A 22386-nucleotide genomic window follows, 5' to 3' on the forward strand; every position below is an offset into this window, starting at 1 on the left:
GGGACCCAGGCCTGGAGAAGGGTGTGGGGCTCAGGAGTGAGGTTTCCAGCCCACGCCGAGACAAAGGACGTGTTGTAGTGGATTCGAGGAAAGTCACCTTCAAAAGCAGGATCCCAGGTGCAAAAGACACAAGTGAAGTTTAATCGGGGGACCCCACTTTGCGTCTTCCGGGAGGAGGGAGGCCCCGAGATGCTCAACCACGTCGTCCCACCCCCCACCTTTGGCCCAGAGGTCGGTCCTCTGACCCCCCTCACACCCCCTGGCTGCCCTGAGAACACGGGATCTGGGGTTCCTGCTTGCTCACCCAGGACGCCCGGTCCCTCCAACACGTGACACCCCAACGGGGTGATGCCTGCCATCTGCAGCTGGGTAGGGACATGGGCTGCCAGGCTGGGGGGGGCTGTCCTTGGGGCTCAGACAGGCCGGTGGGCAGTGTCCCCAGAAGCCCATGTGAGAAAGGAGACCCCGCAAGCAGGCGGCCCCACACCAGTACGCTGGTGGCCTCAGCGGCTCTTCGCCAGGGCCCGGTAGAGTGAGAAGCTGAGGACAGCAGTGACAGCAGCCCCAACGGCCCCCACTGTCACCCGCAGCCAGAAGGAGGTGGCGTGCAGCTCCCCGTGGGCCAGGTGTCTGCAGGAGAGAGAGGCTACTGGAGGCGGCCTGGGGGGCTGCCCAGGTGCGGTCACGGCCCCCTCCCCGCCGCCCGGGGCTGCTCTCTGCCCACCCGGGGCGCAGCCGAAGTCCCCGAGCACAGGGCCCACCCCACACCCAAGTGACTCCGGCCTCGACGCTGCAGCGGCCCTGCCCTCTGGGCCACAGGGATCACGGGTTCCCTGGGACAGCGCCCGGCCTCCCACCACAGGGCCGCGGGCGGGTACACACGGGAAAGCGGCCATGGCGGCGAGCCGGGTGAACACAGCAGCGCTGGGCTTGGCCGGGCCCACGCACGAGAACGGGGTAGGGGCGGGCAGCCGGTGTCTGCGGCAGAACTCCGCAGGCGACGGGCCGGCCGGCAAGATGCCTTCGGGCAGGTCTGCCTTGGAGGACACGAAGAGGCAGGGGGTCTGCCCGTCCATGTAGTGGCGCTGCAGAAAAAGAGGCTGCGTGAGGCGACTGTCCCGGGCGGCCGAGGTGTGGGGACTGCCCCCGAGGGACCCGCCAGGGCGAGCTTGCCTTGTAGACATCGGCACACAGCGCAAAGGACCCGGGGTCGCTGCCGTCGAACACCAAGCAGGCCACGTCACAGGTGGCATCGGGCGCGGGGGCCAGCAGGCTGTCCGCACTCACCTCGCGCAGCTGGACAAAGGCTGGGCTCAGGGAGGGGCGCGGGGTCGGCCCCGTGGGCCACGTGACACAGCGCACCCCAGTGCGGACCGGGTCTGTCCCGGGGCCCCAGCACTCACTATCAGGTATTTCTCCTGCCCGTTGACCTGCACCGTGTTGATGGCATAGATGGCTCGTCCCTCCGCGGCCTCCCCGGTGTCCTGGTGTGGAGAAGGGAGGCGACTGACGCTCGCCGGCCCAGACGCTGCCCAGAGCCCCCGGCTGCCCCCTGCAGTGCTCACCCCCAGGCTGCGGCCCAGAAAGGCCTGCAGGAACGCGGACTTGCCCACTCCGCGGGCCCCCACCACCTTGCACAAGAGAACGTTCCTCTGCGTCTGCCCCTTCTCCTGGTCCAGCCTCTTCTCACGAGTGACTGCGGATGGACAACCAGGAGCAGTGTGACCGACAGAGGCGCCGGGGGGGCGGCGCTGGGCTCGGGGGAGGGCGGGCACCCACCTGAGATGGCGAGGGCCTGCGAGTCCTGCTCGCAGAGCGTGGGGTAGCCCAAGTAGCCCAGGTGCTCGAGACAGCGCCGCACGTCCACGTAGGTCACCAGGCTGAGGGCGGGAGGGCGGGCGGTGCAGGGTCAGGGCCGAGCGGCCGACATGGGCAGTGTTTCCGTGGGCGAGGGCTGAACTCACGTCCACTGGCAGAGGTACCCATGCAAAGACAGCCGGCCCGCCTCGGTGCAGACCTCGAGAGGCAGCTGGGGGCCCCACGGGGCAGCGGGGAACACGCTGAAGAAGCTGTCCAGCTCTGCAGGCGAGAGGCAGCCATCGCGGTCCTGCGGGCAGACGGGCTGCGGTGACACAGCCCGGAGCTGGGTGGGATCGCGGCGGTGCAAGGCAGAGCTCAGGACACCCTCACCTGGTCGTACTTCTCAAACACCCTCTGCACGAACTGGTACCCGAAGTGGTTGAGCTCAGTGCTGCAGCCGGGGGGCACGTGGAGCCTGCGGGGAGGCGGGGCAGTCCGGGTCCCGGGGGAGCCCCTTGCCCACCATGCTCCCCACGACTCCTGTGTCTCTGCACAGGGAGGCTCCTGCACCAGCCCTCGGCCAAACACCGCGGCAGGAAGGCAGCTGGGATGCAGTCGGGGCAGGGCCCTCCGCGTCGTCCCATCCCAGCTGCCCACCACCGGGGAGCCCCGCCCCCACTCACGGCGGGACCAGGTAGTCCGGGGTCAGCGCCAGTGTATCCCCATAGCCGAAGCGCCGTAGGATGGTCCACGTGGTCTCGTGACGGCCCCGCTGGATGAACAGCGTGTTCAAGAACAGAAAGCCTGTTCCAGAAGAGACAGACAACAAGTAGCGCCGAGCACAGGCAGGCCCCTGCTGTTCCCAGGGCACGGCAGGGCGTCCAGACTCACCGTCCAGGGTCAGCCGGTCATCCTGCACGCCTCCGGCCACGTTCTTGCACACCACTGTCTTCACGTCCTCCAGGGCCTGAGGGGCCAGCGGGTGCCCAAAGCAGGATTTCTGCCCCGGAGGGAAGTCGCCGTCAGCGAGCCAGTTCCCCCAGTGAGTACTCGGCTGTACCCTCCAGGGACGGGCGGCAGCAGCAGCAGAGCGGGGGGCCGCACCTGGAAGGCGTTGAGCTCCTCGTCACTGAGCGCCTGGTCCAGATCCTGGTCCGAGAGTCTGAAGATGCGCGTGAGGGCTCGGACACACGCGGGCCTCAGCTGCAGAGACAGCCGGCTCAATGCGGGTCCGGCGCCCCCGCCAGCCTGGCCGCCTCCCCAGAGCCTGCTGCCCACCTGCTTGGCCTCGGGGTCGTAGAGCGGGGCTGTGGGGTGCAGCACCGCCTTCTGCGCGTAGTAGAACAGCTCCGAGATGTTCCTCAGATTCTTGGCAGAGCACTGGTGGCCGCGGGGACAGACGCAGAGACGTGACCAACACCACCAAACGCAGAGGGACCCCCCCCCCATAAGAGGCAGGCACGGGCTGTCTCCCAGGAGACCTGGGGTGTCCAGAGGCCAGCAGCAGGGGCCGGCAGCGCCTGGGCACGTGCTCCCCCCGCCCGCGTACCTGCACGCACGTCTCGATCTCAGGGAACTGGTTCATGACGGGCAGCACAGCCCCCATCGAGCTCCCCGGCCGCAGGTCCGACTTGTTGCCCACCAGGATGATGGGGACTCTGCAGGGAGGGGCCAGCGGTCACCGAGGATGGGGGACCAGTGGCTCCCACCTGGGCCCTGCCCGTTACCTGGAGCCTTCGTCAGTCTCTCCGTTCACCAGTGGGATCCACTTGGTTCGTATCTGAAAAGCAAGGCCTAGCCATGAGCGCAGGCAGGCCCCTGTCTGGAACTCCTGCATAGACTGGGGGAGGTCAAGGCCTGCTGAGGAACAAAGTTCTGGACACTAGGAACACCGCCACTTGGAGACAACAGTCGGCAGATGGACCTCACCTGATCCTAACAGTCCCCAAACACCCCCAAGGAATCTGGAATCAGCAGCCCGAGGCAGCCCCTGCCACGGTCCTGGTAACCACCCACACACTCTGTGGCTCTGGCTACAGGCTCCCAGTGCCCAGGGCCGGGATCCGCCGAGCATCCGTCTGCAGTTTACTCGGTGGACAGCACCGACTGGGGCGTGGAAGGAGCTCGAACCCTCACCTTCTCAATGGTGGCCTCCTCGGACACGTCGTACACCATACACACCACGTCTGCCTGTGGGAAGGGGGTGAGGCACGGCGTGAGCACAGGCCTCCGGCTCCACGCCGGCTTGCTGGGGCCAGATGCCTCGGAAACCCACCCCTCGTCAGCGCCCCGCCACAGCCGGGGCTCCCCAGACGCCGTCAGCTGCTGCTCCTGAAAAGTCCTCCCGCCCCTCCACCGGAGCCGCCAGGTCTGCCCGGTCTCCCGCAAGGCTCAGGACAGACACCGGCAGCCTTGGAACTGGGCACCGGCAGCAGCCCTGCATTCCCGTGTCACTGCACGCACGGAGTGACAAAGACACAAGGGAGGATCGACAAGAGGCTGCTCCCGGGTAGCTGGGGCCTTCGCCCTAGCCCAGTGATGCCCCAGTTCGCAGCAGAGGCTCCCTCCGGCGCTCGGCTCGGGCAAAGGTGCTCCTGATAACAGGTGGGCAGCGGTGACCTGGAGCCTTGCCCAGGGCACCTGCTGTGGCTCCGAAGCTCAGAGCAGTGCCCTGGGCTACGGGATGGTGGCACGGGCCTGGGTAAGGGGTCCCTTCTCCCCAGAGCCAGCGGCTGGCCAGCCCTGCGGCAGCACGGTCCCTCTCCTCTCCAGCGTCCGGCAGGGCGAGCCCAGGGAACCGGACGCGTGGATTAGCGAGGCCTCGGCCCCTGACCTCCTCCACCTCAGCCCTGGCAGGCAGCAGCGGCGCGCAGCCCTCGGGACACAGCGCACCTTGTGAATCTCCTCCCGGAGCTCCTCCGGCGTCTGCTCGGCTTCTGCGGGGAGGGAGACACCGGGGCTGCGGAACCCGCCGGAACCCGCCCCGCCCCCGCCCCCGGGGCACAGCGCGGCCGGCCGGCTCCACCTGAGTAGTCCACGATGTGCGTGGGCACCTTCTCCGGGGTGACGTCTGCGGGGATGGTGATCTCCTCGGCGCGGGGAGGGACCTGCAGCGGACGCGGCGTGAGGGCGGCCCGAGGCCCGGGGCCCGCACCGGGGGCTGCGGCCGCGCGCGCCTCTCACCTCCGCGGGGAACTCCTCGCCCACGAGCGACAGGATCAGCGACGTCTTTCCCACCTGGGCTGCGCGGGGCGGCGCGGTCAGCGCCTCGGCCACGGTCGCCGCGCCCCCCCCAACCCCGGCCCGCCCCGGCCCCCCGCCCGGCGCCTACCCTCGCCCAGGAGCAGGATGCGCACGTCCCGCTTCATGGCGGCTGCACGGGCCCGGGCCCCGACCTCGACCCCGGCCCCGACCGCGGCCCCGACCCCGACCCCGGCCCCGACCCCGACCGGCGCTCCCCCTCCCCCCCGCACTTCCGGCCCCCGTCCGCACTTCCGGCCCCGCCCGCCGAGCCGCACGGAAGAACCGAGCGGGCCAGAGCGTCCCGGTCGTGCGGCAGCGCCACCGCGCGGACATACTGGGTATTGCAGGCCCGCCCCGCCCCCTCAGGCACGGGCAGCAGGAGGTCGGAGCCTTTGGTGGAGGCCGCGCTCAGCCAGGGCAGCGGGAGCCTGGAGTGACCAGCTGACCGCACGCAGAATGCAACAGCCACGTTTATTTCAACTTTACAAGGTAGAGACCTAGGAGAGCCCGCAGGTGGAGAGCCCGCAGGTGGAGAGCCCAGCAAGCACCTTCCGTAAGTTCGGGGGCTCGATGACTGGCAATCCCAGGCCCTCTGGCGCCGACAGACCCAGGCCTTCTTGGCTCCGCAGGAGGCCCTCGGACGTCCCCGCTTCTCAGTCAGGCGGAGGCCCTGAGCCCAAGGGCCGCTCGGAGGCCCGGTGGCCCGTGACTTCCCACACCAAGATGTCACCGTGGGCCACAGAGAAGAGCAGCCGGGCCGACGGGGCAAACCTGCACCGCTGCACCACGTCGTCATGGCCCGCCAGGTCCCGCGCCGCCCCCGACCGACAGTCCACCAGCCTCAGCACTCGCTCTGGGGGCAGACGGCATGCGGCTGGGGCGGGGCAGGCGGAGGGCCGTGCCCACCACACCCCGTGGCTCCGTAGCTCCAGGGCCCAGGGTCCCTGACCTGTCCTAGTGCCGGGGCCTCTGGAAGAAGGTGGGCTCAAAGCCCTGTGTCCTCCACACCCCGGGGACCGCTGCAGCTGGGACCAGGGGTAGCAAACCTCATGGGAGAGCCCATCGGCTTCCAAGGCCCCAAGCCAAGCCAGTGAGTCCCTCTGCTGAGGCCCTGGGTCCGGGTCCCACAGTCCGCAGCTCACACGCCCCATCTCCTGATCCTACAGTGCGCCTGGGCGTGTGTCCTCGCCCCACTGCAGGGATGAGGAACTTGGGGCACTGAGGTGAGACCGGTCTCAGGTGAAGCCAGGACGAGCCCCTCGGCTCTCCTCGGTCCCACTGCACCTGGACTCACCGGCAAAGCCAACTGCCACGAGGTGGGCCCCGGGGGACAGGCTCAGGGACACGGCAAAGAACGGCAGCGGGATCCTCTCCACCACCTGTGGACAGTGAGCGTGAGCCTCCCCTCCCCAGCCCTGGGGCCCTCGGGCTCCCGGCACCACACAGGGGTGGGGGTACACGTGCCTGCTTCTGGCGAAGGTTGTAGAAGACTAGCTCTGGGTGCTCGCTGAGGCCCGCGCACACCAGCAGCGCCCCGTCCCAGGGGCAGAAGGCCGCGAGACAGGGCGGGGGATGGCTGGGAGCCTGGGGAGGAGCACGCACACGGTGGTCAGATGGGCCGGCACCACACCCCCTCCCCCGTGCCCCCGGGACCCTTACCTCTGTGAGGGTGGGCGACGGGGAGCTGAGCCAGTCCACGAGCTCACAGCAGCCCCGCGGCCAGTCGGCGGCCCAGATGCTGATGCGCTGGTCTGAGCTGGCGGCCAGCCACAGGTCGGCCCCCTCTGCCCCGAAGTCTCCATACTGGGGTTGGGGAAGGGCTGGTGGGTGCCTCCCGCCCTGCCCTACCCTACCCAATCTCCCTCCCCTGCCAACATCCCCCAGGCCAGGCCCTGCCTGCTCACGTCACCTCTCTGCTCGTGCTCTGGATGGTGGAGATGAGAGCGCCCTGGTGATCACTCAGGACACGGAAGGTCATTCCTGTGCGGGGGCGGCTCACAGCCACGAGCCCATCCTTGTCTCCGGAGAGGATGGTCTGACCTGGGCCAGACAGGGCCACGCCGTTACCCCATGAGCCCCTGGCCCCCAGCCCAGACGGGTGAGCACACGGGGGCCCCGGGGGCCCCCACTCCTCACCATCGGCGGAGTAGGCCAGGGCCGTCAGCGCAGCCCGGTGAGGGTGCATCTTGAGCTCCATAGCAATGCGGGTGACGCTGAAGACACGCAGGCTGCCGTCACTGTAGCCAGCCGCCACCTGCTGCTGCTCTGGGCGTCCGTAGGACGGGGGGCTCCAAGCCAGACAGAGGCAGCTCTGGGGGCCCACAGGAGGAAGACACGGGCACTCCCCTGGGCATGGGGAACGCAGGCCCAGCCCCAAGGCTGGGAGAGACACCGAGGGAGGATGCGGAGAGCAGGCAGGGCTAGGAGAGGGCCTGGCTTGGCCCTCGGGGCCCCCAGTACCTGGTTCAGCACCTGGAACTGGATCAGGAGCTCCATGCTGGCCAGGGACCACACCCTCACGCTCCCATCGTCACTGCACGTGGCCCAGTGGGATGTGCTGGGGCTGAAGACCACTTCGTTCACCTGCAAGGAGCCAGCCGGCCGCGCTGAGGCTGCGGGGTCCTCAGGCACAGCAGAGACGCGGCAGCGCCAAGGCTGCTTTGTTTTTTAAAGATTCCATTTTTTAACCTAACTCTAACCCCAATACGTGGCTCAAACTCACAGCCACAAGATCAAGACTCGCACGCTCGTCGGACCAAGCCCACCAGACGCCCAGGTGGTCTTTCTGACGAGAACACCCTCTCCCGCACAAGCCTGCCTGGCCCCGTCCACCTCCACGTGGCATCAAGAACCCATCCTGGGGGGCGCCTGGGTGGCTCAGTGGGTTGAAGCCCCTGCCTTCGGCTCGGGTCATGATCCCAGGGTCCTGAGATCAAGCCCCGTGTCGGTCTCTCTGCTCAGCAGGGAGCCTGCTTCCCCCTCTCTCTGCCTGTCTCTCTGCCTACTTCTGTCTGTCAGAAAAATAAAATCTTTAAAAAAAAAAAAAAAAAGAATCCGCCCTGGCCTCCATCCCAAGTGTCCCCACACGAGACCTGGGTGGGACGGAACCTGATGGCTCACTTGCTCAGACAGCACAGAGGGGACTGTTCTAGTTGGCCCTAAAAAGTGGTGATGTGACGATGGGTGACGTGTCCCCAGGCAGCCGCACACAAAAAGTGGAGGAAGACAGCCCAGGCAGGAAACAGGAAACAGGAGACACAGAAGCCACGTGCCCACAAAGGACAAGAGCATGGTCTAGCCTCGGACATGAATTTCAAGGATAAATGCGAACTCCTAATACATCCCCGGAAGAAAAGTAACCAGGGGCGCCTGGGTGGCTCAGTGGGTTAAAGCCTCTGCCTTCCGTTCAGGTCATGATCTCGGGGTCCTGGGATCGAGCCCCGCCTTGGGCTCTCTGCTCGGCAGGGAGCCTGCTTCCTCCTCTCTCTCTGCCTGCCTCTCTGCCTACTTGTGATCTCTGTCTGTCAAATAAATAAATAAAATCTTAAAAAAAAAAAGTAACCAAGCTGTCTGGCTGAGCAGCGGCAGGCCCCTCTGGCACTCGGACCACGACCCCTATGTCCATTTCTCTCAGGAGGGGCCCCCAGACTCTGAGACGGAACAGCCGAGTCTGGTTCTGGGTGGAGCTGCAGAGGGGACCCTGGGATACCTTGTCCCTCCACACGAGAGGGACGTCACCAGGGACCACCAGCTCTGGTCGAGGCCGCAGGACCGAGGGCACGTGTGCCAGCAGGGGAACGGACACGGAGCCGTGTCTGGCGCGGACGCATGCTGTGCTACAGACAACCTGGAGGGCCCCGGGCTCGTGGGAGAGGGCAGACGGACAGGAGCGCCCAGAACGGCTGAATCCACAGCAACAGAGTCGCCCAGGGAGTCCCAAGGGCTGGGCAGGGGAACTGGGGCGGGGCGGGGGAGGGCGCAGATTGTTTGAAGGGTAGGGGGCTTCCTTTTGGGGAGGGGAAATGCCCCAAAATGGGATTGTGGTGAGGGCCCTGCAATTCTTTTCTTTTCTTTTTTTTTAAAGATTTTATTTATTTATTTAACAGATCACAGAAAGGAAGGCAGAGAGAGGGAAGCAGGCTCCCCACTGAGCAGAGAGCCCAATGCAGGGCTCGATCCCAGGACCCTGAGATCATGACCTGAGCCGAAGGCAGCGGCATAACCCACTGAGCCACCCTGGCGCCCCGAGGGTCCTGCAATTCTGTGAAGATAACAAAACCACAGACCCAGCGGGTAAGGGCTACGTGTGTCCTTCGTTCCCGAACGGAGAGCTGCCAGCAAAACTCCACAGGCAGCACACAACACTCGCCCATCCAAGTCCCTCTGATGACAACCACTGTATCAGAACACACGAACAGAGGTGAAAAAAAGAAAACGGATTCAGGAGCCAACTCGAAGGACCTGCCCCTGGCCAAAGACAGGGCTTGAAGGGCATCACGAGAAGCAGTGACCGCGAGGAAGCTGGACCCACATTCCCACCCGGCGGTGCGCACGGAGCCTCGCAAACCTGCAGACCCCGGCGCGGCTGAGGAACCAAGCCGGCACTCGGGAGACCCACCCACCCCGCACTCCCACCTCCGCGCCGCCTCGAAGAAACCAAGCTGGCGAGGTCGTCTCTCCTGGTCGGGATCCCAGCAGCACCCCCGCAAGCCCTGCTGAGCAGGGAGCCATTCTACGCGCACAGCACCGGCAGGCAGGCAGCCCCGGACCAGACCCCGGCCTGGCCTCCAGCCCTCTCGGACCCCAGGAACATAAGGGCCTAGCCGGTGGGGGGTTCCAGGACAAGGAAGCTCGTTTTTCCAACAAATAAGTTATGAGAAAAAAAGGACAAGATAAGGACAGAGAAGGCCAAAAGGCCCGGGCGGGGACGCATGAGAGGCCTGTGTGCAGGCGTAAGCACAGTTCCAGGCTGTCCTCATCTGGGGACTGCCGGGACCACTTCCACGAACCCGCTGCGCTGCTAGTCCTGGCCTGGGAGCAAGCGGGGAAGGAGGAGCAGAGCAGAGCCCGTGTGGCCCACCGCCCCGCCTCCGTCCAGGGTGGAAACGCCCTCACCTTGCTCCTGTGGCCGCTGATGAGGCGGGTGCCGGTGCCCTCCGCCCAGCTGACGTGCCAGAGCGTGCCCGCCGTGGTGCCCACCACACCCACGTCCATGCTGTCGTGGAAGACGGCGCTCACGATGGCCCCGTCCAAGGTCAGCTCGCGCTCCAGGAACACAGAGCTAGACCTGCGGTGGGGGGGTGGGGGCAGGGGGTTGAAAGGGCGGCGGAAGCCACGGCCCAGGGACCTGGGGCTCTGGGGATATGTGCGGATCTTCCGGCTGCAGGACCCCGGCCTCCCCTCCCCCAGCGCCGCGGCCGGCCGGCAGCTCACCTGGCCCGCGAGCCCTCGCACCGCAGCTCCGCCACGGCCCCCACCGCCCAGAGGCGCAGCCGCCTGGTGTTGCTGCCGCTGAGCAGCCGTGCCCCCGAACACAGCAGCACTCCTGGGAGGCGGGAGGTAGCCTGAGCCCCCGCCCCAGGTGCCCAGAGCTCCAGACGAGGTCTCTCAGGGAGGGGCCGCGGGGACGCTGTTGGGCACCCACCGATCTCCCCGTCGTCGGCTTCCCAGGCCAGGAAGCAGCGGCCGGCACGCGTGTCCCAGACGCAGACCTGGCCGGCGTTGGAGCCGCAGTACAGCAGAGGGGCCGCCCCGTAGCAGAGTGAAGTCAGCTCGCCCGCCCTCACCTCCTCGGGGATGGGCACTCGGTGCCCCTGAAGGGACACGAGGGCAGCGGGGGTCAGCAGTGTCCTGGGGCCCAGCCCGACCCCGTCGTCTGGAACAGCCTCTGAACCCTGGCACCTGGAGGCTGACATCGGTCCCGCCGCGCTGTAGGAGCCACAGGCTAATGGCACCTTGGCCCACACAGACCAGCTCGCCGGCGTCCCAGGGATGAAAGGCCACACCGTGCACCGGCTCCGGGAGGCGCGTGGAGGACAGGAGCTCGTACGTGGCCGTGCTCCACAGGGCCAGAGTGCGGTCGCCGTAGTCCCCTGGCGAAGACAGGCGGTAGCTGCGTCAGCTGCCCAGGAGTCCCAGGACGGGCAGCAAAGTGCAGAGGCCACTGTCCTCCCCATACCCCACCGACCCACTGTGACAAGGAGCTCATCATCTGGAGAAAACGCCAGAGCCTGCACGGCGGTCCTGTGGTAAGAAAGGAGGTGCCGGCAGGAGCCCCCCGGCACGTCCCAGATGCGGATGTGGCAGCGGGAGGCCGTGCCGAGGCTGCCCGAGGCTGAGGCCAGGACCTGGCGGGCAGGAGGGCAGGCAGTCAGCTGGAACGGAGTGGCCCACAGGCCCATCACGGTGCTGGCTGGAGGGAAGGCTAGAACAGCATCCCTCGTCCCGCTCCGGAGGGGAGAGCGGCTGCGGCTGTCAAGGACCGGCCGGGGGCGGGACGCGGGGCTGGCACCTGAGCGCCGTGGCTGAGAGCCAGGGTGGAGATCTCCGCGGGGTGGCCGAGCCAGTGCCGCTGGGCGCCGGAGCGCAGGTCCTCCACCACCACCAGGCAGCCGCACGTGTAGGCAAAGAAGCCTGTGGGCACAGAGGGCACCCCTGAGCCAGGCCGCTAGTGCCCGGGCTGCACCATCCCTGCTTGCCTCCACAGCCACGGGGGCTCACGCCGGGAAAGCCACTCGGGGTCTGGAACACAAGATGCTACGAGGAAAAGCCGTCCCAGCTCGGGCATCCGAACCGCCCGAGACGGCAAGTGCTCACAGGCTCTCCCCGGGGCCTGTCCCGGGGCCGACAGAGCTGGCCCCCTCCCTGCCGCTGAGGGGCTGGGAGCCAGGGTGCGCGCGGCCCACACCTGTCTCTGGCTTCCAGACCACATTGGCCCGCCCGTTCCCGTTGTAGCCCACGACCACCTTCAGCAGCAGACGCTCCAGGCCGGTGTTGGACACAGAGACACTCTGCAAGGACACGGACAGGACGCTGGGGTGCCGGCCACCCGCCACCCCTCCCCTCCGCCCCGCTCAACATCTCCCTGATCAGGCTGGGCCCTGGTTGGAGCCTTGGGAGATGCGGGCTCCCAGATGGACACAAATGGCAGGAACGTAAGTCCCAGAACCCACGCGAGAAGACGGCAAAGCGCGAGTGGGAGGCACCTGGCGTCTAGGGAGGCTGGGCAGGGCAGCGAGGCCCAGGGCGGACCTTGGGGAGGGCGCGGGCACAGGATGAGGAAACGGGAGGGAGCCAGGGCCGAAAGGGACGGCTCATCAGGACACCGCCCGGGGCTACCGTGGGCGTCTTCAGGACAGCCAGAGCCCTGGCCGGCCAAGCCAGAGTGCGGGCACAGGGTGGAGGAGGGACCTGCAGGGTACCCGTCACCAAGATCCACCTCAGAGCCCGTCACCAAAGCTGTAAGCTTTGGAAGCCACCCCAGGGAGACCCCAGGAAATCAAGTTTCCCGGGGAAAAGGGACACTCAGGGAAATTACGGGGCCATGCCACCCCCACCTCTGGGCCTGCAGGGCGTCTGCTTGTGGAAGGGCCTGCGATGACCCCCCCACCCCTACTGACCTTGGCCGGCAGGGGGCTCTTATAGCGCGCCAGGAAGTGCCTGTAGCAGTCCGGGCGAGCAGAGGGGCGGACCTGAGCTTTCCTGACGCTCCGAGCACCTGACGAGGGAAGGAAGAGGCCTCGAAACATCAAAGCACCCATGACCCCTCAGAGACCCCTCCCTGCACACAGGCACCAGGCACAGCTGGGCAAGACACAGGTCTGACCCACGGCAGATCCGGGGGGTCAGGCAGGCCACACCCCACTGCTAGCCCAGCCCGGCTGGGGCCTCGGACTGGCCTACTTGCTTGCAGCGAACACGGCTTGTCTCACACAGTCAACCGCGGCCTGTCCGGCAGCTGGGCCTCCCTCAGGCCACCTGGAGCCCGCGCGAGACCGTGGTCTGTCACGAGCACCCCCCCCATCCTGCTGCCCCTCTTCTGCTTACTGGACCAGCTATGGGGGCGGGGACCCATGCTGAGGCCCCAGGGGCCCCCTGGAGACCCCCAGACCCCATCTCCAGCCCTGCTGGCCTCCTTCACCAGCATGGGCAGGCATGAGGCCTGGCGGAGCCGCGTGGGGCCGTGGCTCTCCTCAGAGACTGCTTCTTCATCCGACGAGGAGCAGGCAGCTGGGGAGGAGGCGGAAGGCAGCCATGAAAGGGGCAGAACTCTGCGGCCGCCCCCCTCCCGACCCGGAGCAGAGAAGCGCTGTCCCCTCCGGGGCTCTCCGCCCTACCATGGTCACCCTTGAGGGACGCCACGCAGACGGCCGGCTGGGGCGGGGATGCTGGGGACGGCTCGGGCACCTGCTGCCGGGGGAGACCGCTGGCCCCACACACCGTGTCCTCCAGCTGCCTTGCGTCCAAGCCTGGACACAAAAGAAGCCGGCCTAGGCCACACGACCCCACTTCGGCACTAGGAACCCCAGGAAAGGAAGGGGCGCTACGCCACCCACAGAGAGGGCAGAGCCGGCCCCAAAGATGATCACAAAGCCTGCCCCTGTGGTGGGGCCACTCACCAGCCTCGCAGGTCAGGGGGGCCGCAGGTGAGTGTCCAGCACTGCGGAGGCAACGAGACCGGGTGGGAAGGGGGTAGCAGAAGGCCGGCAGACGCAGCTCGAGGGCAGGCACTTGCCTTCCTGGGGGTGACCTCTCCGGGGGACCCAGAATGTCCCAGAGGAAGATGGCATCCCCCACGCTGAGAAGCTGCTGCTGGTCAGGGCTAAAGCCCACAGCACGTACAGGCTCTGAGTGCCCAATGTACACCTGGGGGCAATGGGAGTCACATAGAGGGACCCTGGAAGCACAGCTACGGCGCCACGGTCCCCCCGGCACCGGGCGGAAGTACCGCTCCCCGCTGCGTACCCTGCAGGCCTGGCTGTGAGGCCCCTGAGTCGCCAGACGGGGGCGGGAGGCAGCGGCTCTCAGGGGCTGCAGGCCCCGGCAGGCACCGGGGAGCAGGGGGAGGGGTCTCGTCCGCCCTCCCTCCCACCCACCCACCAGGCACCTGCCTGCGGCCCCCCACCTGGCAGCTGGGGCAGGACTTCGTCACGTAGTCCCACACCTTGATGGCCCGGTCAGCGGCCATCAGCAAGAAGCAGGCGTCCCCGCTGAGCGCCAGGGAGGGGCAGGCCACGGTGTGGATGCCTGGCAGCTGCAAGAAGCGCTCTGGTCGGTGAGGAGAGACCGGAATCACAGGTCCCCGGAGGGGTCTCCCTTCGCGAGAACTGCCACTTCCAAGGAGCAGCAGGTGGCCCGGGGCCCGCCCTCCTTGTGGCCCCGCAGGCAGGAAAGCTGGAGCGCGGAGGGAAGAGGAGATCACACCGCTGACCACAGCCCCGGGCTCACCTCCCGGACCACGCGGCCCGATGCGGTATCTAGCACTGTGACTGTGTGAGAGGACGTGGACACCAACAGGTGGCCAGGAGGTCCGGGGCCAAAGCAGATGGCCACGGCCGAGTCCAGGCAGCTGCTGGCCGGGTCCAGGGCGCTGACATCGATTCGCAGCAGCTGGGGGAGGGCAGCAAGTTGCCCCCGGCCCGGCCTCCAGGCAGAGCGAGCACCCCCGGAGCCCGAGCACAGAAAGGGAGTCGCCTCAGGCACCCGCTCGGCAGTCCTGCCCACCTGCGGCTTACACGTTCTGAGTCCAGGCAGCAAGGATCAGGCCCTCTCGGGGTCAGCGTGACCTCCCACCCGCCCCCTTGACTCCCTGGCACTCCACCCAGGCCCAAGGAGAGGGCCTGTCCCTCCCTACCACCCTCCGCCCTGGAGGAACCAGAAGAGCCACGTGTCCCCAGCGGGGCACATGCAGAGTGTGCTGGCCAGGCCCGCAGGGACGCAGAGGACCCCAGCTCACCTCCTCCAGGCAGGCTGCGGTCATGACAGTCACCACGTACTTGGAGGGGCCCACGAAGGCCAGCAGGCGGCCGTCCCCGCTAACCGCCAGGGCGTTGGGGGTCGGGTGGGCGTCCCGGCACACCACGTTAGCTGCCGGCAGCATGGGGGCACAGAGTCAACGGGGTGTGGGGGGACCCAGACCCACCCCCAACTGTGGGAACGGACACCAGTGGGCACGAGCTACCGCTGGACCAGCTGGGGTTCTTCCTGGACCACGGCCAGCCGCCAAGGGACCACCTGCTGGCCCAAGTTACTACCAAGTGGCCACAAAAGGGAACACACATGTTCGTCTGACCCGACCCTACCCAGTACTCAGGCCATTCGCCTCCTCCCGCGGCAGGGTTGGCACAGACCCTCACTGACCTTTCGTGCTGGGGGACGCTAAATTCTAAAACCACACTAACCGGGGAGCTGCGGGCAGTGAGCCAGCCCTACGTCACGGGGACGGGACAAGGACGTGGTCAGGAGGCTGGAAGGGGCAGCGTGGGGGCCTGACCTGCCACACGCAGGACGCGGCATGGGGTGCTGACGCACTGGTACTGGGCCAGGGTGCCCGAGGAGCAAGAGCTGAACAGGAGGCCGCCGTCGGGGCTGGTGGCCAGGCCGGTGACGGGTCCTCGGTGACACCTGCACCACACAGGGACAGCCGCTGCCCCGGCCCCGCGCCGCACCACCCACACCTCTCCCGGCTGCTCCCGACTCAGCTCCCCGGGGACAGCAGAGGGCTGGGACTTCTGTGCACGGCCCGTCCCTGCGCGGCCCCGCCGCCCACGTGCCAGCTTCCGCCTCGGGGCTCTGTGGGGCCGGAGCCAACGGGCACCCACCTGTGCTCCACCGGCACCTCAGCGGCCCCCAGGCTGAAGGAGCGGACGGCCCCGCTGCTGAAGCCGCAGAACAAGGCTGGCCGCGTGGGGTGGAAGGCGATGGTACAGGGGGCCTCCTCAGGGGACCGCAAGTCATAAAGCTGGAGGGCAGTGTCCGTGAGGCCGGGCGGGGACGGGCTAAGTGGGCTTCAGGAGCCTGAGAGCCCATCCCTCCAGGTGGCCCCGCGCCCATCTGCACCCCACCCACTGGCCCTCGGGCCCTCCCTCCGCAATGGCACCCTTCTGGCCGCACCCCACCTGCTGCAAGGTCACCAGGTCCCAGACGCGGACAGTGTGGTCCTGGGACACTGTGGCCAGCTGGCCGCGGCGGCCCTCGGTGGCCAGGGCCAGCACTGGCGCGGTGTGGGAGCGAACCAGCACGCTGTACTCCCGGGACGGGACATCCAGGACGCCCAGGAGGCCGGAGGACGTGGCGGACAGCACACGCTGACCGTCGGGGCTGATGCACACGGAAGTGACTGGGCCCTCGTGCTCTGCGCACAGCGGTGCTCGGTGAGCTCCCGGGTCCCGCCACCACAGAGGAAACCCACCTGTCCGCGGGCCAGGACAGGCAGGCTCCCCGATGACCACCACTCCTGGCCTCGAGACTCGACCCCCCGGAACCCTGGGCTGAAGTCTAGCCAGGGGATGACCCAGGGACACGGCCCTCCCACGGCTGCTCTGACGCCGAGACGGCTTCGCGGTCCCACCTGCCTCCAGAAGCACAGAGGAGAAGTCCAGCGGCCAGAGGCGCAGGTAGCCGTCCTCAGAGCCCACAGCGCATATGGCCTGGGATACGCTGAGGCTGCTGATGGAAATGCCAGGGCCTGGGGGGTGGGCAGGGTCAGCCGACAGCGTCAGGAAGCTCCCCCCGCCCACGCAGCAGAAGACCCTCCTACCCGAACTGAACGTCGGCTTCTGTGCGACGGGGCCGTCGGGGGGCCGTGCGGGCAGGAGCCGGCGTGCGTGCCGCAGGGCCATGCGCTGGGGGTCGATCTCCAAGATGTGGCCACTACGGGCGCACACGTAGCTGCTCCGGGAGGAGACCGGTGAGGGCTGAAGGGACAAGCGCGAAGGGGACCCAGCCAGCCTCGGGAGTGAGGGCAGGACTCACAGCATGTGGCCGTCCTGGGCCTGTCCGAAGGCCAGACCGGTCAACTCCAGCGCGCGGTGCTCCCCCAAGTCCACGGGGCAGGACCGCAGCTCCCCGCCTCGCAGCCGCCACAGCCGCACGCTGCCCTGCCCGCACGATGCCATCCTGCGAGGCAGAAATGTGATGCTATGGGGGGGCCCCAACCCAGGGAACAGCAGGCTCCGCCCCCATCTGGGCCCACGGGCCACCAAGGCCTCCTTCCTGCGGTGCAGGGACAGCACCGTCACCTGCGTTCGTCAAAGAAGGCCACTTCGAATGCCTGGATGTCAACGCCGGTGTGCGCCTTTGCCAGAAGGACTGCCTCACCGCCTCGTCCCACCGGGGCTGTACCCCAGGCCAGCACCACCTGCAAGAGGCCTGTACTGAGTGCCCGCAGCCCACCCCCACGCCGCTCGGCCTCTGCCAGGCCTCAGCTCTCCTTTCCCACGCAAGAGTGCCGGGCGGCCAGAAGCAAGGGTACCCCTGGGCTTCTGCAGTCGAGGCTGAGCACGTCCGTGCAAACAGAGAAAACCCCGAGCTCCAAGCAGACACGGGCTTGTGCTGAAACACGGGAAGCTTCCGACACACCCGACCTCAGGAAGGCGGACACATGAACGCGGCCCGTGGAGAGAGCAGGCGGAGCACCGACTCTGGGCGTGGGCCTGAGAGCACGCGGCACCACACGGGGCACACGGGGCCGGGGGCTTGGCAGGGGAGCTCTTCTTCCTAAGGACCTGGACTCTGCCCGTAGCCTGGCACGGCCACCCCGTCCCCCCGACCCGGGCCTGTTACCGTCCTCCCGTGGCGGTCCCTGCCGACGCCGCAGAGCAGCGCCCCGCTGTCGGAGAAGCTGCGGAAGGAAGGGAAGCAGTGAGCGTGGCTGGGGCTGGCCCCCCACCCCTCACCGAGGCCCCGTGCCCACCTGAGGGAACAGAAGGCATGGCCTGGGCTCTGGAACAGGGACAGGCACTCCCCGGTCTGGAAGTCCCAGAGGCGCAGCATGCTGGGGCGCCGGGCCTGGGCTGAGGCCAGCAGCAAGCCGCTCCCAGCCAGAGCCAGGGCAGAAACCTGGCGGCGGCGCACACTGAGCAGACGGCACTGGGCCCGCAGGCGTGAACCTCCCCTGGGATAGGCCGGTGGCGCCCACCTTGTCCGTGTGGCCAAGGAAGCAGCGCTGCTCCCGGGTGTTGAGGTGCAGGACGACGATGACCGCGTGGCAGGGATACACCACGGCAGCGCCGTCCTTGGTCCACAGGGCCTGTGCGCAGGGGCCAGACCCCGACGTCCCAGGCTGCTCAGCCTCCGCCCGCCCCAATCCCAGCACAACCCCCCGTGTCAGGAGCATACACACGCGGGACGTCCCCGAACCCTGCCTGCGGTATTAGAAACTCCAGAGCAGAGGCAGAGAAACACCAGGACCCATAGACACTCGGCCCGCGTCTAGAAGGACCTGGCAAGCACAGGGCCACAGACCCAAAACCGGTGCCCACATCAGCCCCGCACACCAGACAAGCATCAGAGCCTCACAGGAAACGTGCGAGCTCTTGGGTCTAGGGAAGCTCTTGCACCCAGGCCCGTGGTCACGCGGCCTGCGCTCAGGACAGAAGGAACGGACACCGGGATGGAAAGCCCGCACTTCTGCCCAGCGAACGCAGAGCCGTGTGGAGACACAGGCAGGGCGGGGAATCCGCAGGGTCGGGGAAGGGACTCCACACCCTGAGGACGCTTAGACGTCCACGTAACCACGCTGGGGAGACACAGGCTTTTTCCATTGCCCCAAGCGCGACTGACACTCACGCAACCCAGCAAGAGCACGGGACCCTCACCCATTTGGTGGTGTGGCCCCCAAAGCCGATGACTCCCTTGAGCCTCAGGACCGGATCCGGGAGAAGGCTCTGAAACAGGCGAACTCGCACTGAGACCCCAGGAGGTGAGGCTCCTGCCCACTGGGGCCGCACCAGCCCATGCGGGCTCCTCCCTCCCGAGAAGCAACGTAGTCCCGGGGGTTCTGCCAGCTGCACCGGGGCGGAAAGCCAGGACCTGGCCTCAGTGCCGGACCCTTGGGGGAGCCCAGCTCCAGCCCCTGCCTGCAGCCCCTGGCCTCCACAGATCACCTGGTGCCTCCGCACCCTTTGTGGGAAGAGACTCTTGCCCAAAGCCACCTCCTGCCCGTGCTTGCTTTCCGTCAGAAGGCTGGATGACCACAGGCTTCAGAGACCCAGCAGACCTTCCCCACACCTCCTCTAGGTCCCGCCCACACTGGGAACCTGCTGACCCCTCACCTTCCCCGGGGTAGACACTGACCTTGTGCACCGCCACACCCTCGGGGGCCACGGGCAGCACGGTCTGTTTAGGAGCAGACGCGGGAACACCCCTACCGGCTGCGTGCTTGTCAATGACCTCCAGCCTGGCTGAGGGCTCTTGGCTACGGTCACTGGGGCCATTCACAGCGGGGAGCTCTGAGCGCTCACAGAACACGCTGACCTCTGGAAGGGGCCTGGGCTCCAAGGGGGCCTGGCAAGACAGCAGGGGCACGAGGGCCTGTCAGCGCCCTGAGGCTGCCACCCCCCAGCCCATCCCCAGGGACACAGGAGCACTCACAGCTACGGGGCCAAACACCTGCACCACGGAGGGCACACGGTCCTGGCGGGGATCGCTGAAAGCCACCGGGTGAGAAAGAACCTGCGGCATGCGCCCCAGGACATCTGGAATACAGGCAGAGGCCACAGGAGCCGCTCAGCAGAGGGCACAGAGGCCTGGGGAAAGCACATCCCAGGGCCTCGCCACTCCTGCCAAGCCACAGCCGCGGGCCGCTCCTCTACCCCGGGGCCCGGAACGCCCTCCTAGCTGGAGAGGCTGACAACACCAGGCACCAACACCCCCCACACGGGGCATCTCAGGACGTCCTCGAGGCGAGCCCTGGGCCCCGTGGGTACCCCTGCCAGGGTCGCCACTGCCAGCATCGACACCCCCTCCCGCGGAACCCCACGTCCCTGCGTGCTGGAGCCCACCCTCTGCTGACCTCCCAGGCCCACCTGCCTCCGGAGGGGAAGAGCTCTCCTGCGCCGGCTCGGAGGACGCTCTGAAGCTGTTCCTCGGAAACCTGGACAGGGTGCGGGGAAAGTCAGCGTCCAGCGACCAGCCCGCCGTCCCTTCGCCGGCCTCCCGCAGGATGGGCGGAGCCGCTCACCGGACGTGGACATAGCGGTCATACCAGCTCTCCCCCTTTGGCACCGGGAACGCCATTTCTCGCGGTACGGGTGTGACACGCAGCTTCGGGCGCCGCGCCTCGGCAGTGCTGACAGCTGGAGAGCACAGAGCCGGTCCGGGGAAGGAGGCCCCGCCAGCTCCCTCTTCCAGCCCAGGCAGGTCTCCACACCAGATGCCGCCAGCCCAGCCACAACCACCCCCTGCCCCCGACAGGTGCCTCGGTTGCTGGGGGACTCCAGGACGGCACAGCACACGCGTTTCCCTCATGGGCCCGGCTGTCCGCCCCTCCTGCTGAGAACGAGCGCGGGAGCAGGCCGGGGGCGTCAGCACGGCACTCACCAGGGTCAAAGCACAGGTCGCTGGTGTAGAGATTCTTCACCAGCAGACTGGAGCACAGCCTGACGCTCTTGAGGTGGCCGTAGCGCCGGTTCAGGTACAGGAGCAGGACGTCCCGCAAGTCCAGCTGCAGGCATGTCCACCGTGTACCAGAGGGCGTGGCGGCGGCCGGCTCTGCAGAGTGAGCGGAGATCAGTACCCGCGGACCCACCGGCGGCGGCCGGCTCTGCAGTGAGCCGAGATCAGCGCCCGCGGACCCACCGGCCAGCCCGCAGCACTCCATACGTGGCTCCACCACAGCCCGCCCCCCACCTCCCTCTCTGCTCTCAGGTCGCCTGTCCAAGGCTTCCGCCCCCACCCATGCCCCCTTCCGGCATCACCTCCTGACGAAAACCCAGCCTCGCAGACGAAGGGAAACTGCAGCCACGTGGCTGTAGACTTGAACTCCTTGAAGAGGTTGGAGAAGGACACACGGATGACCTGGCTGTCCTGCAGGGCACAGCACGACGGTGAGGACACGAGGGGGCGGCAGGAGGGCACCCCCACCCCCGCCGAAGCCCTCCCCCAAGCTCAGCACCTCGGTGGCCACATCCAGGTGGATGACGAAGTGCTTGGCTGGCAGGGGCCTGAAAAGCACGTACAGGTACCGGCCGGTCAGCCCCAACGACTGGGTGCTGGTTTTGGGCAGCTGGACGTAACTGCCGGCAGAGACGGGACCCCGGATGCGGTACACGGTGCACTTCAGGGTCTTGTCCTGCAGAGAGAGACATGGGGGGGGCAGCACGGTCCGCCCAGGGACGCTGCGAAGGACACCGCCGGCGGGACCCTCCGGTGGTTCTAACAGGTTTCTGGGGGGGCTCAGAGGGCGTCGCGACGGCTGCTGCCAGGTCCCCGGGCCCACTTACGGTCACGGGAGCCACATCGCCTTCCTTAGCGGACCGCTTCCAGTCGCCCACCCGGAAGTGTCTGAAGACGTCGACGAACGGCTGCTGCCACACTGGGGAGCCAGGAAGGGGCGAGGACCCGGTGGGCATGAAGGCGCGTCCCCAGATGCCAGGCCCCGCCGGTGGGAAGGGGCGTCGCGCCGCGGGCCTCCACACCTTCCAGGGAGCGGCCAAAGCCGGGGCCTGGGCTCCCCCCGCCCCCACCTCCGCGCGGCGACAGCGACACTGCGCGCCATCCCGCGTCCTGCCCCGGACCACGGTCTCCGCGGCGCGGACTACCGCCCGCCCCGAGCCCCGTCCCCCACGCCGACCCCCGGTCTCCGCCGCGCCGCCGCCCCGGGCCCCGTTCCCGCCCCCTCCCGCACCGACACGCTGCCCCGGCCCCGGCCCCGGCCCCGGCCCCGCGCGCCGGTACCTTTCGCCATGGCGCAGCCGCTCGCACTTCCCGCCTCGGCCGCCGCGCGCTCCACGCAGGGCACGCAGCGCGCTTAGCAACGCCGCCTGGCAACGGCGCCACGTGACCGCGACGGGCCGGGCGCGCGCCGCCACGTGACCGCAGGGCGCGCGGAGCCGGGTCGCGTGACCGCGGCCGGGGAGGAAGGCTGGCGGGGCTCGCGGTGGGCGGCGACGCGGCCCGGGGCCTCTGCGGTCACCCGCACGCCAGCACCGTGTGGCGACGCCCTAGCGCGGCTGCCGTGGGCCCCCGGGTGTGTGGGGAAGGACGCGCACCCCGTGTTGGACGGCAGCGGTCACACCCTACGGCCGGCAGCCCTCCAGCGCCCACACCTGGCGTGCGCCACTCCGGTCCGCAGGCCGCGCCACCCACCGCAGAGGCAAAGCCGTGTCCCCGAGCCACTCGGCC

The 22386-nt window shown here is 68.0% G+C and overlaps 2 protein-coding genes across 8 annotated transcripts; both read right to left on the reverse strand.

Annotated features, from left to right (window-relative positions):
* Nucleotides 1–113: 113 nt before the first annotated feature.
* RHOT2 (ras homolog family member T2) lies at nt 114–21921 on the reverse strand. 3 transcript variants are annotated; one of them, XM_045993160.1, is made up of 20 exons: nt 21899–21921; nt 5132–5229; nt 4984–5042; nt 4826–4907; nt 4693–4736; nt 3937–3990; nt 3528–3580; nt 3350–3458; nt 3079–3180; nt 2905–3003; nt 2692–2800; nt 2484–2604; nt 2191–2275; nt 1965–2107; nt 1780–1880; nt 1566–1696; nt 1404–1484; nt 1174–1296; nt 883–1085; nt 114–630 (listed from the first exon to the last, which is right to left on the reverse strand). In XM_045993160.1, the coding sequence occupies exons 2-20, from the start codon at nt 5166–5168 to the stop codon at nt 504–506; spliced, it is 1863 nt and encodes a 620-aa protein (XP_045849116.1). In that variant the 5' UTR covers nt 5169–5229; nt 21899–21921; the 3' UTR covers nt 114–503. The 3 variants fall into 3 exon arrangements, with proteins under 3 accessions (XP_045849116.1, XP_045849117.1, XP_045849118.1); XM_045993161.1 differs by lacking the exon at nt 21899–21921 and having other exon boundaries at nt 5132–5195; nt 5226–5244; XM_045993162.1 differs by lacking the exon at nt 21899–21921 and having other exon boundaries at nt 4984–5037; nt 5132–5270.
* WDR90 (WD repeat domain 90) lies at nt 5520–22009 on the reverse strand. 5 transcript variants are annotated; one of them, XM_045993154.1, is made up of 42 exons: nt 21940–22009; nt 21486–21577; nt 21158–21334; nt 20961–21069; nt 20584–20754; nt 20225–20339; nt 20070–20137; nt 19636–19739; nt 19339–19548; nt 18861–18929; nt 18182–18292; nt 17957–18102; nt 17827–17884; nt 17283–17401; nt 17017–17160; nt 16802–16932; nt 16613–16729; nt 16161–16396; nt 15864–16003; nt 15536–15666; nt 14999–15129; nt 14491–14652; nt 14168–14296; nt 13778–13908; nt 13662–13702; nt 13380–13511; nt 13090–13272; nt 12663–12760; nt 11951–12053; nt 11555–11676; nt 11231–11390; nt 10945–11135; nt 10688–10856; nt 10477–10588; nt 10159–10330; nt 7504–7626; nt 7180–7354; nt 6953–7083; nt 6703–6846; nt 6508–6627; nt 6338–6422; nt 5520–5896 (listed from the first exon to the last, which is right to left on the reverse strand). In XM_045993154.1, exons 1-42 carry the CDS (start codon nt 21947–21949, stop codon nt 5697–5699), a joined length of 5472 nt encoding a protein of 1823 aa, XP_045849110.1. In that variant the 5' UTR covers nt 21950–22009; the 3' UTR covers nt 5520–5696. The 5 variants fall into 5 exon arrangements, with proteins under 5 accessions (XP_045849110.1, XP_045849114.1, XP_045849112.1 ...); XM_045993155.1 differs by lacking the exons at nt 5520–5896; nt 6338–6422; nt 6508–6627; nt 6703–6846 and having other exon boundaries at nt 7180–7362; XM_045993158.1 differs by lacking the exons at nt 20070–20137; nt 20225–20339; nt 20584–20754; ... (2 more) ...; nt 21486–21577; nt 21940–22009 and adding an exon at nt 19164–19227 and having other exon boundaries at nt 19636–19736.
* Between the last annotated feature and the right edge of the window lie 377 nt (nt 22010–22386).

This window comes from Meles meles, chromosome 21 (genome assembly GCF_922984935.1).
Source record: "Meles meles chromosome 21, mMelMel3.1 paternal haplotype, whole genome shotgun sequence".
NCBI classification, from domain to species: Eukaryota; Metazoa; Chordata; class Mammalia; order Carnivora; family Mustelidae; genus Meles; species Meles meles.